Source organism: Melozone crissalis, unplaced genomic scaffold (assembly GCF_028551555.1).
Source record: "Melozone crissalis strain CALT ecotype California unplaced genomic scaffold, PUWL_Pcris_2 ptg000042l_1, whole genome shotgun sequence".
NCBI lineage: Eukaryota > Metazoa > Chordata > Aves > Passeriformes > Passerellidae > Melozone > Melozone crissalis.
In genome coordinates, this window is record NW_026535820.1 from 22,865,254 (window position 1) to 22,882,608 (window position 17,355).

At 35.9% G+C, this 17,355-nt stretch overlaps 1 protein-coding gene across 2 annotated transcripts in view; it reads left to right on the plus strand.

Annotated features, from left to right (window-relative positions):
• The window catches only part of GNAL (G protein subunit alpha L), a 180,092-nt gene that overhangs the window by 68,126 nt on the left and 94,611 nt on the right, over nt 1–17,355 (plus strand). For both annotated transcript variants that reach the window (XM_054284575.1, XM_054284576.1), the window contains exons 3-4: nt 355–409; nt 583–702. In XM_054284575.1, coding sequence (XP_054140550.1) covers nt 355–409; nt 583–702 — 175 coding nt within the window. The remainder of the gene's footprint in view (nt 1–354; nt 410–582; nt 703–17,355) is intronic.

The following is a 17,355-nucleotide window of genomic DNA, read 5'->3' on the forward strand; positions in this document are numbered from 1 at the left end:
TTAGATATTTGTTGGCCTTCACCTACATGTTGTTAATTTAGAGCATGTTTACATCATGCTGTAGAAATGAAAGAATGACTTCCAGTTCCATCAGGGGAAGCTTTGCAGATGTGGCTGTGATTGAATGATTTAAAAAAATATATTAGGGATGAATGTGCATTGCTCTTTATACTATGCAAGAAAATGGGTAAGGGTAAAATGTATTTGTCTTGCCTTTTTTTTTTTTTACTATTAGTATGTTTTAATGTTTGAAGAGTAGATAAACAAGCGATCAGTGAAAAAAAAATTAAATGCAAGTGACTGAACTGCTTTGGAAGAAAAAATCAAAGTGTTCATATTTCTGTTTTAATGCAGAGAAAAGAAACAGAAAATACTGGATATTCGGAAAAACGTGAAAGATGCAATTGTGGTAAGAACACACTTTATACTGTTCTTACATGCTTGTTTGTACTGGAAATTATAAGGATTATGCTTTCCAAGATTGATGAGAGAAATCCCATTTTGCTGATCAGATTGGATTATCTTCAATCGATCCTGTATCCAGATTAATGCGTTTGTTTTTTTTGTTTTATCCAATTCTAGACTATAGTTTCAGCTATGAGCACTTTAATACCCCCAGTTCCATTGGCCAACCCAGAAAACCAATTTCGAATGGACTACATCAAGAGTATAGCTCCTCTTTCTGACTTTGACTATACACAGGTAAGAATAGAGACCACTGATTTATTCTGCTTTGAGGGGGAATATGTTGCTACACTTGGATTTACTGAAACATCGGAGTTATTTACTTTTTGGAAGATGGTTGCAGAAAGTTCTTATGCCAACATCACCTCTGTTAACTTTCCTACAACACTGTCGTGGTTGCACCTGTTTTAGTGGTGCAAGGTTTTGTTGTTACAGATTTATTTGCTAATGTTTCTTCTAAATGCTGTTTCTGCATTTAGTCCTCTTCAAATTTTCTGATGCAGTCTTACATATTGACACATCAAATAAGACTTTGTTGAAAGCTGATTTCCTACGTGGAATTAGATGCAGGATGTTAATCTGAAGAGTTACTGTCTACCTGCAGAAAAGGATATAAGAGGAAATAAAAGGCTAGAGTGGCCTCAGTGATGTTTCCCATACTTACTGCACTTCAGGGTGGAAACCTGCGTAAGCAGTGGTCAAGTGAGGTGCTTTGCTTCCTCATCTATTGTAGTTGGCATGGGCAGTGGTTTGCTTGTATGTAAATGTTGCTTTAATTTGATATGGAATCAATGTGGGACTTGTGTGTGGAGGCTGATCTTTTGTGTACAAATGAGAGATACTTTTCAGATTAACTTGCATGGGCATCGTACATTATTTTTATCTTTTGATGTTATTATTTATAGGCACATGCATAGAATGTTTCATTTTTTATGCATGACAAGAAAGCAAGTGCATAGACATTCTGAATTTTATTTTTGCTGTAGCACAGTTTTAATTTGCCTTAAAATGGTACTGAAAGCAATTTGTTATGGATACAGTAAGGACTTTAAAATATCTTTGTTTGTTGGCTAAATGATTGAGTTGTACATGCTATCAATACTGCCAAAGAAGCCATTTACAGTAGAGTGTCTTTAGGTTATTATGGCTTCAGGGTGCAAGGGGGAGAAGGGGAAGAGTCCTTTCTTTGTTATATGACTCATATTCTCTGATGTGTGGTTTTGCCTCTGGTAAACCTACCACTTTGAAGGTTCAAGATAAAGAAAAATTATCAGGCATCTTGTACAGTTAGAATTTAACACAGAATGCAGATGTTAAAAAAAAAAAAAGACTGCAAGGTACACCCACATATTGCATAATTGCTCAATTGGTGGATGTAAGTTAGTGAAAATGAGAAACTCTTGTTAGAAATGGAATGTGAGCTTGACATGAAGTATTTGTGTTTTGCAGGTATTACAGTTCTGAGGCATTTGTTGCTCATTTTATGTGGATTTTTTTTCTTGAATTTTGATCCTTAGAGGAGTAAAAAAATGATGATACATATACTTTGCAGTTCTCTATAGTACATATGTTCTTTTGAGTTTCTGGGATAAAAGAAGGCTAAACTGGAGGGCTGGAGATGTTTTCATTTTATTATTGCTTTCAAATTTTCTCCTTTTTCACAGAAGCTGGCTATATCTAGTCAAATTTGATTCATGGCTTGGTATTTTATATAGAGGAAAATTTAACCTTCTTGGAGGGGAAAAGAATAGGACCCAGTGGACCTTGAAACAATTAATAATTCATTTGAAATCTCAATTCATAGTCCATTTTGGTTTAAAATAAAAATATTAATAAGTGGTTTTTAACTAAATAGGTTTTCTGAAAATACCATCGTGTTATTTAAATAGTGTCAATTATTAGTCCTAATTTTAAAAAAATATTTAAAAGGTTGTTACAAGTTTAAAAGAAGAAGAGAAATCTAATGCTGATTTAGAAGTAAATATATTTCTGTGTCACTTTCATATTTTCCCTTATGTTTTCATCTCAGCTCAGTTCATAGGTTTAATATTTGTAAAATGTGAAATATGCCAAGATTTTTGGGGGCTTTTAAATTTTTCTTGGTTTGAATGTTATTTATCTCCAGGAGGATTTGTGAGCAAGGCAGATTGAAAAAATGCTATTGTGCTTCAGGGCTTGATTTTACTCCAGTTTAAGCCAATGATAAAGTAAAATTAGGTTTCCAGCTGAAATAAATTTTGACCCACTTAGTATTTTTGGATAAGAACAGATATAAAAATAAATACTTGGATAGTAATCAGTCAGGCATCCTCTGCTAAGCAGTACTGATTCTGTAATTAATAGCTGATGTATGGAGTAAGGCCTTCTGAGCCCAAACCAAGAGTTCAGCAGCAGACATGCAGGACTTTAGGGCTAATCATCCTTTCTTCAGAATAGTTGTCAAGGGAAAAATGCTGATGTGGGCAGCTCTGGGGCGCATTTTGGCACATTCTGTAGAGTGACAAAGGTTACCCTCCTTTGAATGAGGGAAGAGGCAGCTTTAGGGTTTGTGACAGTATGAATGGTAATGAGTTGTTAAAGACCCTTAGTGTTGCAATTTGAATTATGGATGTGTCGTTTTTTTGGATGACATTAGCCATGTAACCTTTGTCATAAAAATCGATGTGTGTTAGTTGAAGATGGATTTCAGATACATTGCATGCCAAATGTGGGGAAATGACTGCACCTTATCAGGAGTCTTTAAAGAGAGATTCCTGATGAAATACAGAAACTTCACTGATGGCACAATCTGACCGACACTCCTGCAGTGCTAATTTAAGCATATTTATGACATAATGGAAGTGCTTGGACAGACATTCTTAAATTGCATACAAATTAATTAATACACTTTTAATTGTGAAAATTACGCTTAAAATACGTAGATATGAAAATACTGATTTCCTGTGGGTGAAATCATGCTCTTAATTGCAATTTATGACTGAAATTCCAAGAACTTGAGTAAAGGTGGGGACTTCATATTTAGACTGAAATATTCTGGGTCTTTGTTTGTCTGGTTTTTTAAATTACATACCTCTCTATAAAATGTAAGCAGAATGTTTTCTTTAGTAGTGATACAAATCTTAAAACAAATGGTTTTTTTCTCTTTACAGTGTTTTAACATTACTTTAAGAGTCTGTGGAGTGCCCTCCACAAGAGTTTTACTTAGTTAAAAAAAACCATTATATATATGATTTGGTTATGCTAACTTGATGGTTCTTTTAGTTGGTATATTAAAAATTGAAAGCTTCCTGGATTTGTTTTTTAATTTTTACATGGTCTTTCATTACTTTTATAAAAGACTGTACAATTTTTACAAAGTATTTCCTGGCTGACTGATGTTTTCTAATTCTATAAATCGTAAGAACTAGAGCTAGAGTTTTCACAAAATTGATAAATAGAAATAAGTCAAGTGTCCACTGTATTTTCTTCCTTGAAGTTGTGACAGGAATCAAGATAAATTTTTGTCTGACCAGATTAGGCATTATCTTTGCTCAAAGGTAGAATCAGTGGAAGTGCTTTAACACTGGAACTGGAGCATGCATGCCCTATCGCAAAGGATTTTTTTATTATTTTTGGCAGTGTGTTGATTGATATTTGCTAAAGTTAACAGGAATTGACCTGCTGCAATTTTAATCCTTTATTGATGGGGATTTATTTTGTCCTTTGTGAATCAGGGTGAACATATTAAGGCCATATTATGCTGGTAGCTGTGGCGTATGAGCTAAGTTGTGTTTACTCAAGGTCAGTTTTCTCTGTTAAAGTTTTTGAATTTTCTAGGAACTACCAAGCTGATCAGTGTATAATTCCTTTACCCCTTGTCATCCATGAAAATGTAGCCAAATGAAGTTGCTTTGCATAAAATATGTCTTGAATTAAGCTCATCTGATCAGTTTTGTGTAGGTTTATAGCAGGTGATGGTCACCTACCCCTGGGCTGCATTGTCAAGTGTTTGGCCATAAAAACCAGTTACCAGCAAACATGAATCATCTGATTAGTAGAGACATGTAAACCCTTCACAGGTTTTAGGGAGCGGGGAGAGTTTTCAAAAGATTCATCTTCTTTTGTAGAGAATGTTTTAGGGAAGCAAAGTATTTTTTGGAAATTTCATAAGTGGTGAGTTGTGTGAATGCAGTCCCTTGTGCTGATTTTAGTGTGTGAGTTTAAAATATAATTTTTAAAGCTATTTTATTAGTCAGGCAAGCTCTTTAATTTAGCTGTTAAGAATGAAATGTTAATGTGGGCATTGACAGGGAAAGTACTTTAGATTAATCAGGTCTGCAGTTTGCTTTACATTTGCAGATATTGCAGTTTGAGTTCTGTCTGATGACTTTAATTTTCCTTCAGGTTTTCTTTTTAAAAATCAGGGCATCACATTCATAATATAAAGACATGATAAAGAAAGATAAATACTTTGCTCAGAATTTGAAGTTATGTAGACTTTTGTTAAGCATTTCAAACTTTTCTGATATCTGGTGTTCAAATTCCATCTTGTGTTGATGCCTAGAGGTGTCTGCTTTTCACAGTGTGCATCTCAATGTTTGAAGCAACTGAGAATCATGCTGAGGTGAAGTGTTGGGCTGTAGAAAGTCTTTATCCTGGATTAAAAAAAACTTGATAAGTATGGTTTGTATATGGTTAAACTTGCTTGGGTTGTACAGTTAATGCTGTCATTTTACTTGACCACAAATTGTTTAAGTTTCCCTTTGATGTAGCCCAAAGGAGTTACAAAATAGCATCACCTTACATTTTCTGATTTTCAATTATCTCACAATTTTTCCCATCTTTTTTGTGAGTGTGAAAATATACCTGAAAATATTTTACCTGAAAATAAAATAAAAGCGAGAATATTGCCACTCAAATAGCTTCACTTGATTTTTCTTTCTGAAAATTTTACTTTAGGGCTTTGTTTACCATTTTGGGTAGAATGAGCACAGGTTTTTATAACTACCTGTGATTGCAGTACTTAACATTACTCTATATTAATATCAGTATTAACTTTTTAAAATCAATCAGACTTTTAAAAATGAAGTCATTTGTGGTGTTCTGTGATCTAAGATGCCATTGGTAGATTTTCATATTTACATAAAAACACATTTTCATATTTAAACAAACACAGAAAGTTTTTGAAAGGCCAGGCAACAATAAAGTTGTGTTGGTCTGGCAACCTTATTACTGCCCTGAATTAATAACTCCTGAAGAGCTAATGAAGAAGGCTGACAGAGAAGGACAGCTGCAAACACATATGCTGTCACAGCTGTTGGCAGCTCCTTCGTCTTCATACAGAGGTTAAAATTGTCAGAACTGATGCTGAAAAGCAGAGGATATATGGGAGAAGAAGCAATCGGGTAACCCATGAAATGTTTTTATTGTGGTAGCAGGTTTTTTCATGCTGTACACTATGCATTAACAGCACATACTGATTTTGAGCTATTTTCATGCGAAGAGCAGATTCTGCTAAAGCCCAGCAATAGCTTTTCTTCCTTATGAAATACCTGTTTGCATGCAGATGTGGCTTAAGTTGTCTGTTTTTCATTAAATCAGCGAACTGGGTCCTTAATGTTCTGATTAGTCAGTGTTAAAGTTACAAGCATTTCATACATGAGATCTAAAAAATACTTCAGTGTTACTTGTTATGTTGTTTTTGTTCTCTGTAAGCAGTGAGTTTGCTTTTGATGGATCAGTCAATGCAGTTGTGCTTTCAGAAATAATCAGTTATTATTTTAACTGTGTAGTCTCAAAAATATGAGACTGGAACTGGGATCACACTACAAACAAGTATAGAACAGTTTGGGAGAGGGAAAAAAAAAAGAAAAAAAACCCAAATCAACAAATCTCAAAACATCTAAACTTCTCAAATTTATAATGTATACTGGAACTGTAAAATTACAAACCTGTGCCATCGTTTTCTTTAATTCTTTTATCTCCTTAATAAATACTCTGACTTTACTGAAAACAACTGGAAGTTAAAATTGGAGTGGTTTGTGTATAAAGTACAGCTCTTCTGTGAAGCTCAGGACTTCTTGCTTAAAATACACAGTTTGTGTTTGGTATGGTGCTTGCTTAAGACAAAAAAACCTAATGTTCAAGCATAAAATAAAGTAAGTTTTTTGCTATAGTAGAACATTGTTCTGTAATAAAAGTGTAACATATATCTTCCATCCCTTGTTCCAAACTCACTGACCCCAAACAGTTCATAGCAATGAGAAGTAAAGAATTAAATTTGTATACCAGGAAAGGAGCTCAGGGATCTACTTAGGCCACCAACAATTACCAGTAGAAATACTGGGACTGAGAGAATAGGAAATCCTGTACATGATCACAAATTATCCAAAGTTAATCAATAGGAGTTGTATTCAGAAAAAAAATAAAAGAAATTTTTAAAAAATTAAAAATTAAAAAAAAATTGAAAATCTAAAAATATTTTTAAAAGTTAAATATTAACTTTTGTTTCTAAGCCTTCCTGTCTCAATATTTTTAAGAACAGATTCAACTTTGTAATATCTGGAAAAGGCTCACTTTTTTCATAAGTACTTTGCATTTTTAAAATATATTTTTTTGTAGCTTACAGTGTAAAATAATTAATTCCATTCTGAAAAGGCAATTATTTGAGGAAGTCTTATGAACAATGGTGCCTGTGAATGAAGTTCAATGTTACATTAAGTATTACATCATCATAGTAACACCAAATTAAATGTTTGTTGTCGTATACAGTGAGTCTGATTTCCGAGATAGTGAGGTGGTATTCACATTTTATCCAGCCTGACTTATTTATTATCATCACACAACACAGAGACTTTCATTGTGAAACTGGAAAGATATTATCATTTATTATTATTACTGCTGCTGCTAAGTAAAACTTAAGTTATTTCTGTGGTCTCCAAACCTGTTGACATTTTCTGGTATTACTTCCAAGTTTTGTACCTATTAATACAAATTAATTAGAGGGTTTTTTTACAGTCAGTCCAGCATCCAGTCAACTACTGCAAAGTATTAATAATAAATGCCACATTCTGCCCTTTTTTTTGCTACAATTTGAGATTAAAAGTTCATATACTTATATTGCATTTTATTAGGATAAAAATATTTTTATTTCTAAATTTGGATATTAGATTTGATGGCAACAGGAAGACTAATAACCTGAATTATCATTTTAAGTAGGAGTGACTGATTCTCCTCACAAAACCAAAAATGTATTAGAGGATCATTTCTGAACATTAGAATATTTTGTTCATCAAGTATTTTTCAGTGTACACCCTAATTTTGAATTAAAGAAAGGCAAAATCAATAGGTTAAAGCCTGTACTACCATTGTCCTGGCCACAGACCTTGAAGGACAATGTTTTATTTTAAAGTGTGGTTGCTTTTGGGGTTTGCTGTTTTGAATTCCTTCACAATTGTGGCTGCTGCCCAGGTATCTTCTGAAAGCGATCCCACAATGCTGAGGTGACTGGGAGACACAAACTGATCCTGATTCCCAGTCTTTTTTTAAGGCAAGAAACAAAAGAAGTTCTTGTCATTTTTACCACGACTGTTGAGGTGCACTGAAATCTCAGAAGATTTAATTACCAAGGAGTTTATGTATTAAGATTTGACATGAACATCAAATGACAGCAAGAAATTCACTTGTTTTTCCACTTATGTGTAAATCAAACTGAATTAAAATGGAATTAAATGTAAATAAGTGTGAAAAGTAACCACACTCTTAGTAAAGACATATTGTCCATTTAGTTGAAATATATTGACATTTCAGACTTTGAAAAGTGGCAGTTTTCAGAAGAAGGATATTGAAATTTTTTATGAATTGCCACTATTTATAAACTACATGAAAACATATTTTCCATCACAGTCAGACAAAAAGTAGACATAGCAGAGTATGTTTCAGAATTGTCTTTATTATCAATTAATTCTTATAATCTCTTAAGCCAAAGATTACAGGTTGATTTGCTGTTTTTGCCATTTTTGAGTGCTCTGCAAAAGTAATATGTTTACTAGTCAGGGAGAATCTTTGTTTTTTGCTTCAGTGACCATGACAAAAGTACACAGATCATGGATAAATCATTGCATGTATGCACCTTGTCACTGAAGCCAGTGGAAACCTATGGAACAAAGACTATCACCTACTCAAATAATATTATTAGTGTCATTATTTAGTGTTCCAAAGTGAGTGTTCATCTGCACAGCAGCAAAGAGCTGCAATCCCCTTTCTTCAGCACCTGATGAGGTTACAGCTTCTCTTTCTGCAGCCATGTTGAGCTTAGCCCTTTGCTTGTTTTTTTCATCACCTCCATAGCTTCATCCGTGGCTTGTACTTATTGTCAACAGCAGATTACCTCTTTTAATGTCAACAAAGACTGCATACACAGACAGGATATTTTGTTTGCAGAAGGTAGCAACCTGAACTGACGAACAGAGAACAACTAAATAGTGTGAACAGAAGACTGTATGTATACCTTGCATACACTGAAATAGATAGGTTAAAAACCAGAAGGTATTATGAACAATTTCTTTCCTCTGAGGATCTAAGAAGCTCTTTATAATAAATATAAATAGAACTGCTAAAAAGCAGATAAAAGGCGAGAAAAAGGCACATTTGCAGTTAACTGCTTAAAGTTTCCATAAAATGTTTATGGTTTTATTCTGTCACTCTTGTCACATAATTTGTTTTGCTGTAGTTAAAGAGATTCAATTCAAGTTTCAGGGCCTTCTCTTTAAAAGGAGTCAGGAGGAGAATGTAATTTGTACAACACAGTTTCAAGTTCATATTGCCTTTTACTTTGGAAACTGGTAATAATTTCTTGGAACGGAGCTACCTCTGGTTGTAAGCATGCCAGCTATCACATGAAGCATGCAGATTAGGGTTTCTTGCTTTAAATCTGTGGATTAATTTTGGCTGGTTGAAAGTGTACTCTTGTAATTAATCTAGTAGTATTTGTTTTAAAAGCCTATGCTGGATGTTTTGAAAGGATATTTATCCTTAGGCAAGATAGAATATTGGAATTTTTTCTGCTATGTCTACGGTAGAGATGAACTTTGCCTTTTAAATCTTTTAAAAGTAAACATTTTTTGACACTTCTGCCAATTCATTACATTTGAGTTTTCTTGGTGCTGTCAGTAGGACTTAAATATATTTTAATGCAAATAATTATCCCACTGTTTTGAACTGAAATTGTTTAGCAAGATGAAATAGGCTAAAGATATGCAAGCCCTCTTATCTCTGTTAATTTGGTGAATGCTTTTTGATCACGTCCACCCTCACTTCCAGAGGATGTTAAGTGACAGAGCTGTGCAGATCATTCTTTTCTTAACATACACCCACATACTTTCTTTCATAGGAGCTAAATAATACCAAATTTAAGAACTGTCAGGTAAGAAAACAAGAAAAGGCAAAGAACAGTTAACTAAAATAGGGGAAAGTGTGTCCTTGCTGCCTTCTGTGCAGACAATGAACTGCCCCTTGCCTGCAAACCTCCAGCTGCCACAAACAGCAGCAGGACCTGGTTGTCAGTCAGCTCCAGAGTGCCTTTGGTGCAGGCTGTGTGCCATGAGGAGTTACCAACTCCAGGCAAAAAAACCCAAAAAAGGAAAAAAAAGCAGAGGAGAAATGTGAATGAAAAAACTATGTAGCAATATGTGGTCACTAGAGGAAGAGGTCAGTTGTCACCATGTGCTACTGAAACCATGTCATTAATTATTAGATTTCCAGCAGGTATCACAGCACAGTGAGTCTTCATGGTAGGATTTGTACCTTTTAAAATGTGCATGAGAATATTCTTTCTGGCAGACAGGTGTCCTCTAACTTTAGCATTTCTTTCCATCTCAGGATGTCAGTGGTGCCTTTTCCTTTTGGGAAAAGACGACTTGCTTATTTAGGATACCATACTTTAAGCTGAACAGTAGAGCTTTTCTTTTCCCATCCCTAGAATTAACATTTCTAATCACTGTTGTTATCTGCTGAATTTCTCCCCAGATTTTAGCAGCAGACTAACTTAACAAGCTAACCAACAGCAGTGTGGGTATTCATGGACCAAAAGAATAATTAGTCAGGGAATGTGTAAGTGAGAAATCATAATAAAAAAATAATTTTAGGGACTAAAAATCATGTCAATAGAGTAAGATGGCTGTTGACATTTCTGAGAGCCAGTTATTTAAACTGCAGAGGATTTTCACTGGATTTTAAAGAAATGAAGTATTAAATTTCGTCCTTGGCCTTCAGTTCTGTAGAGCAGCTTTTGATTCTTCTCACTGATGAATGAAAGGCTGGCAAGAACTATTATATTCCATAAATACAGAAGTCATCCTAAGCAGCTATATTCCCAAGGGTCTAATGTTGCAAAGGCTTAAACAGTTGGATATATATGGACCTAAATGCACAGCTAGTACTGCCAGCACAGCGTTCATGCAGCTGAGCTTCTGGTTATGCAGTGATATTAATATAAAAATCACAAATACTTTCAATTGAAAAACAAAACAAGCAGATCATTTTTCCCTGTTAATTTTATATTTGGGAGGTCGCTGAGCACTTTTATGGATTTTCTTGGGGGTGGGTAAAGTTGTGTAGGTTAGAGATTGGCACAGAACTTGAAATAAGCAAAACCCTTTTCAGATAAGTGACAGTTCTCTGGATGCTATTAAGCTGTGAACAGTAGGTCTTTTCAATCACCGTGATTCATTTTCATATTGTGGGGTTTTTTAATAATAATATCTCTAAAAGTCTTTCTGAACAGTAGGCTGCAGCACCATAACTTTTTGTGCAGAAGGAAAGGTTTTATGCACAGTGTCCTAGATAATTTACCTTAAATTGATTTGCACAGCTCAATAAAACCATAAGAATACTGTACCAGCTCAGATCACGGGTTCATTTAGCACCAGATCTCATCTGTGATCGTGACTGATAGTGAAACAGGAAAAGGACCCGCACATAGTAATGTTTCCCACATTGGTTGTCCTAGTCTCTACAGATTAATGGCTGAGGTTTTTTTGGCTGGGAGTGGTATTTCTGGATTTAATAATTTAATAGCTTTTTCCTCCAGGAATTCCCCCCCCCCCCCAACCTGTGTGAGCTTTCAGTTATGGCAGTGAGTTCTGCAGTTTTTGTTGTATGAGGAAGTGCCACTTGATTGATTGAATTGACTTGGAGGTTTTTGTTTGGTTTGTTGGTTTTTTTCCCTCCAAGCCTGCTGCCCACAAGTTTTCCCTATTTTCTCTATTAGAAATATTTCATCTTTCCTACATTGCCCCCCTCATTACATATCATATACCTCCAAATATTTGTCTTTCCACTTAAAGAGTCTCCTTAACTTCTCTCACAGGGCTTGTTCTGTGTCTTTGCTCATTCTTGTTGCCCTTCTGGTTTTACTAGACCCTGTTGGCAATGAGAAAGCCAAACTACAAATAGTGTTCAAGGTGTTGTTTTCTTTTTCATTATCTAGTCTTTTTTTATTGTGGGGTGGGAGATTTTATTGGTGTTTTGCTGTTGGTAGGGTTTGGGGAGTTTTTGACACTGAGTTAAAGTAGATTATTTTACAATTCTATGAGAGCTTGAGCACAGTTGCAGGTAAGAGGAATGTGTGTGAAGTCCTCTGTACCAACACATTAGCAGAGCCCAAAGGGTACTGTTAATGATAAGCATCCTTACCTCAGGTATTTTAAGATCTGTTATACGTGTTGACTAGTCTGTTCAAAAAATCCATTGCATTCAATTTTTTCTATTCTTTCATGTGTAATGACATGTCTTCTCATTTGCTTTACTGCCATGTGTGACTTATGAAGATGCATTTTTGAAATTGTGTACTATGACTAATATTTTCTTCCATACAGATGGAGACCACACTTTATTTTTGTTCTTAAAATGGAAAATAAATTGCTCTTCAGCCTGATTTTGGAGAGGCAATGTTTACAGTACCACAAAGGACATTTGTGCTTTCAAATCTGCTCATAGTTCCTTAATCGTTCATTATGGTTTGCCTGATTTAGCAGAAAAGAACACCATTGTTTTGCACCCCTTCTCATTAGAGAAATAAGATGTTTAAAAATACAAAATATCCTTTTTTTCACAGTTCCTAATGCTGTATGTCACTAAGAGAAAATGGTCTGAACTTTTTGATATCCCTTGGGGAAATAATGCAAGTAGCAGAATTTTGTTATTTTTATGTCAATTTAGGTCTTACATGATTCAGCACTTGTGGTTTGTGGGAAAAAGTGTTGTAGATTGTGATTAAAGTAGCAAAAGTAGTGAGGAGTGGCTACTAGTGAAGAGCTCTTTTTACTGCTAAGATACTTCTTTTTATTGACTTATTTAATTTTTAAATCTGTACCTCTCTTCATCATATTTTCTCTATCAGTGGTGACTAGCACATTTGAAAGAAAATAGTTCAATTCTGTTTCACTTTTCAGGCTTTTTTAGCAGTACAAGCAATTAAGAACAAGTTGCTATAGGATCTGTGCATTAAAGTCTGTCAAACATGTTTGTCTCCAGCAGGTCAACCAGTCATCCCCTTCTGGTAGCCTCTCAGGAATAAACAGAAAGTCTCTAGGGAAGGGAATGGAAGAGGATACAGGATGCAAAGAAACTGCTTGTAGTGCAGGAAAAATTCTATGTTGTAGTAAAGGACCACAAACAATAAGTTAACTCATTCTGGGATACATTAATAAGGCATGAAGTAATTATGCCATTCTCTTTGGCAATGGTGAGTCCTCAGCTGGGGTATTGTGTCTAATTTTGGGAACTGAATTTGAATATAAGTACACAAATGGAGTACAGAGAAGAGAGCATCGAGAGTAAGAGGAGACAAAGTAAACTGGATATGTTTACTCGTAGAAAGAGATCACTCCAAGTTGAAGAGAAAAGGGAACCAAATACAATTTTTAGTATTTAAAAAGCTGTAATTACATATTCTTGTGCCTTTCTGTTCTGGGAGAGGAAATGAAGTTGAGGAGAGGAGAAAATTCCTCTCTTCCATGGTGTATGGCAGTCCACATGTTTGGGATATTCTGCAACAGTGAATTTAACAGTCACAATCTCATAAATACACTGAGATACGACTGCCCAGTTTCGGGCACTTACATCTGCATTTTCAGTTAGATGAATCAGCTCATGCTCAAGAAGTTAAAAATTTCTGAAAATCTGGGAAACTTTGGAAGATACAAGGTCATGTCAGTTGGTCTTACACATTTGCCACTTTCTGTTCACAGAGCTTTTATGGGCATGTTGGTTGAAAGCCTCTGGGACTTCTTCTCCAAAACTAAGTCCTCTGTAATCATGTCTTGAAGGAATCTAGGATTTCATTAGTTATCTAGCTAATTTTGTTATGGTCATGGTGTATAAACAGGCAGTGATAATTTCTCATAAATAGTGCATGTTCTTCCAGGGTGCTATGTCAGACAGCAGACTATAACATAGCATACACAAAGTTCTCTTGTGTTTCCACATGTTGATTGCTTTAAAACTAATTCCTGGCAAGATGCGCATGATTCACTTCTCATGGAGAAGTCAATTACGCACATTTCCTAATTCGACAGGGCCTAACATTTTCCTCCCTAAAAGCAGAAAAAAATGGTTGAGAGAAATAATGCAGTCAGGAGTATTATCTCTAAAGGCTCAGAGGAGTAAAGAGCTTGCCTTCAGCTATTTTCAATTCAAACCAGCAGGCAGAGGTATTTGTTTTACACGTGTGTGCACTGGCACACATATGTGCATTTATGTAGAAGACTTTTCCTACTTCTGTGCAAGGTTCTAATCTGTTCAAGATCTAGAACATATGGTGGCTAACAATGGGGTGAAAAATCCAGTTCAGAGGCTGTTAGCTGTAGCCCCTGGAGCATATGGAAATGAAAACAGAATTTGGAGGATAAAACAAGTCTTTTTCAAGTCTGTGGCATCAGTGAGAAAGTTCTCCAGGTGGAGGGTGGCAGATGAGTACCTTTGAAATGTTATTGATAGCTCCCAGCCATCACCACGAGGAAGTAAACTCATGAGTCCTGTGGCACGTGCCCTCCTTGGAAGTCTGCAGGCTTTTTGGAGAGTGTGTTTTGCATTTGTCTTCAAAATAGGGGTTTCAGAGTAGAGTCAGCTGTTGACTTTGCTGATGAGAGGTTTAAAGAACTACAGACACAGATTACAATGTATATTAGTTCTCCTGCTTGTGATAGCAAAATCTATAGGAAAAAAAAGACTACTTCCATTTCATATTCCCACTAGGAGTAGTTCCTACTTTCCTAATGAAATTAATTTGAAGGAAGAAATGCTGACATGGATCTTGCAATGTTGTTGACTCAAAGGATTGTTACATTGAAAGGCACTTTTTTTTTTTTTGGTTCTGTAATTGTTAGGAGTGATGGGCTTATTATGCTAACACCATTCCTGATCCTTGATTACATGATAGATGTCAACATACTTAAACTTTAGGAGCTGGAATCCTGGGGAAATACAGAGATAAAAAATATGTAGTAAATCAAAGTTTTCTTTTCTTTTACTTTTTCCCTTTCCAAAATAGAAACAACAAAACATCTTTGCAAATAGCACAATTAGGTGTGTTTGTTTTGTGGGTTTTTTGTAAAAACATATGGTTCTGCATGCTTCCAGGCACCAAAAGGGAAATTTAAAATAAAAAATTTCAGCACTTTGTGGAGAGTTGCTCTATGGAATGTGAAGATGTAGTAGGGAGAAAATTGTGACTAACAGTTGGCTTGACTTGGGGGGGAATTCCAGGCATTTGCTCCTAGCAAGTTTGCTCTGAGCATTCTTTGTTTGCTGTAGGTGAGGTCTGGCTCAGTTGTGTCAGTGCATACTCTCTGTGGGCAGGTTTTTCCAGTGTAGAAAGGTTGGGTTCTTGTTGGGACCTGATGTTTCAAAACTGAAGGGTCTATCACTGGCCAAGTGACTTTGGAATTCATTTACTTTTTTGAGATGCTTAGGCACATGTGATACTCTTTTCATGGCTCTACATCAATTATTTTTCTCCTCAGCTTTTATAATTTAAGCAAGTCATCAGTCTTTGAGTCATGTCACTGCTCTGGGCAGCTAAGGAGTGCCTACTGCTTAGTCTCATGTGCATTGTTTCCAACAATGCTGCCAGGCTAAGCCATTGTCCTCCTTCCTCCAGCCCTCCCCCAGTCACCATCCACTCCACTTTCCCATTTTTATGCACTGTGCCCTCAGCTGTGTCCTGGTAAAGCTGTTTGTTTGGCCTGACCAAATGAGGTGGAGGGAGAGGTTATTTTTAGTGCGGATCATTTCCGTGGTTTTAACTGAGGGCGGGTGACACAAAATGGAGAAGAAGAAAGCGGAGATGGGAACCAGCAGTAGGATATAATGGGAAGGTGATGCCTATCTAAACAAGCAGGCTTACTTCCTCCACCTCAGGATCTATGCGCAGAGATTAGAGCCAGACCAAAAGCCACTGAGAATCTGTGTGTCAGGAGAAACCCAGCACAGTGGGTTGGTTTAGCTTCTTCTGATGTGAAGACTGACATTCCTTGCAGAGGTTAAATGGTATAAGAGCAGGTCTGTCTTGCTCACCCTTGCCCTTTTGGATAAGTAAACACAGCAACATTCACTGTGGTTATTCCTAAACTTAACTTTGTGGAATGGAGCTTTAAGGCTTAAGGCTTAGTCTGATGCCTTTGAAAAGCAGCCGACTCACATGAACTTGAGTGTACAAAAGACTTACATGGCTGTTTGAGCCTTATGTCACGAGAACCCTTTTCTCTTGGTTTTGTTGTGTAACTGCAAGGCACTTCCATTCTACTGCTCTATTATTTTTATTGAAAATATGCTGGATATGCAGAAATTCCATAAGGGGTCATTTGACCACAAATGACCACAAAAGACGTGGCAGGGGAGCATACCTGTATATGTATATATATACATTTAAATTCTCTTTACATTCTCCCATGGTATTGGATCAGCCAGCATAAGTGTTCCTGTGGTTGTAAAGTAAGAATGAAGCATTGTTCCAGCACGTCATGTCAGTGATAGTATGTAGAATCAAAGCTATTTTATGAAATTCACATGGCCTTTGGAGGAGATGGGATGAGTTCAGAGTTCACAAAACAGAAATCACCTGTGTGCTCCTGAGTATGTAGAAAGTCTGTTTGGCTCGAGTTCTTGAGAAGTGTTGGAAGAATTTTGTTATGTATCCTTGTCCTGACCTTGCCCATTTCTTTTTGGGCATCCACTGTTGGAAAAAGGACAGTAGGCTAGAAGAAGCTCTAGTGTGACCTTGCCTTCTTGATATAGGATTTAAGTCATTTCTAAAAGAGATTACTTTCCAGTCTATCTCATATCAGCAGTATGCTGATTCATTTTTAAATAGGTTAACTAAAAGAACAAATGAATCATAGCTGTTGAGCAGGTGAAAGTTTTGGCTTATATGCCAGTGAGATTCCCCTGTTAACCCTTACTTAATTTTTCCATTTGCACCATAGCAAGTGTGACACCACATTGCCTTTCTTGCCAGAATCCATAATGGTTTTCTTTCTGTAAGCTGAGAGAGGTCAACTCTTTTCTACCAGCTTGTCCTTGTAAAAGGTGTTATCTGATGGTAACATGAGGGAGCCTGTGGCTATCCAGAAGGGAAAGGGCTCTCCACAGGAGCAGTGAAGCTCCTGAAGTTTCACAATACACTTAAAAAGCCCGAGGATCAATTCAGATCTTAGCTAAGCTAAATTGTGTTGTTTAGGAGATAAATGGAGAGCAAACATGATAAGATCTAATGTTTTGTCTTCATAAAGTCCAGTGAAGTTTTTCAGTTGAACTTTTCAACTCCTGCTAAAAATGTTAAATACAGCCCTGGTATCTGTGCCTGTGTTAACTCAAGCATTAAATTATTTCATCTCTTTTCTCATGGAGGTA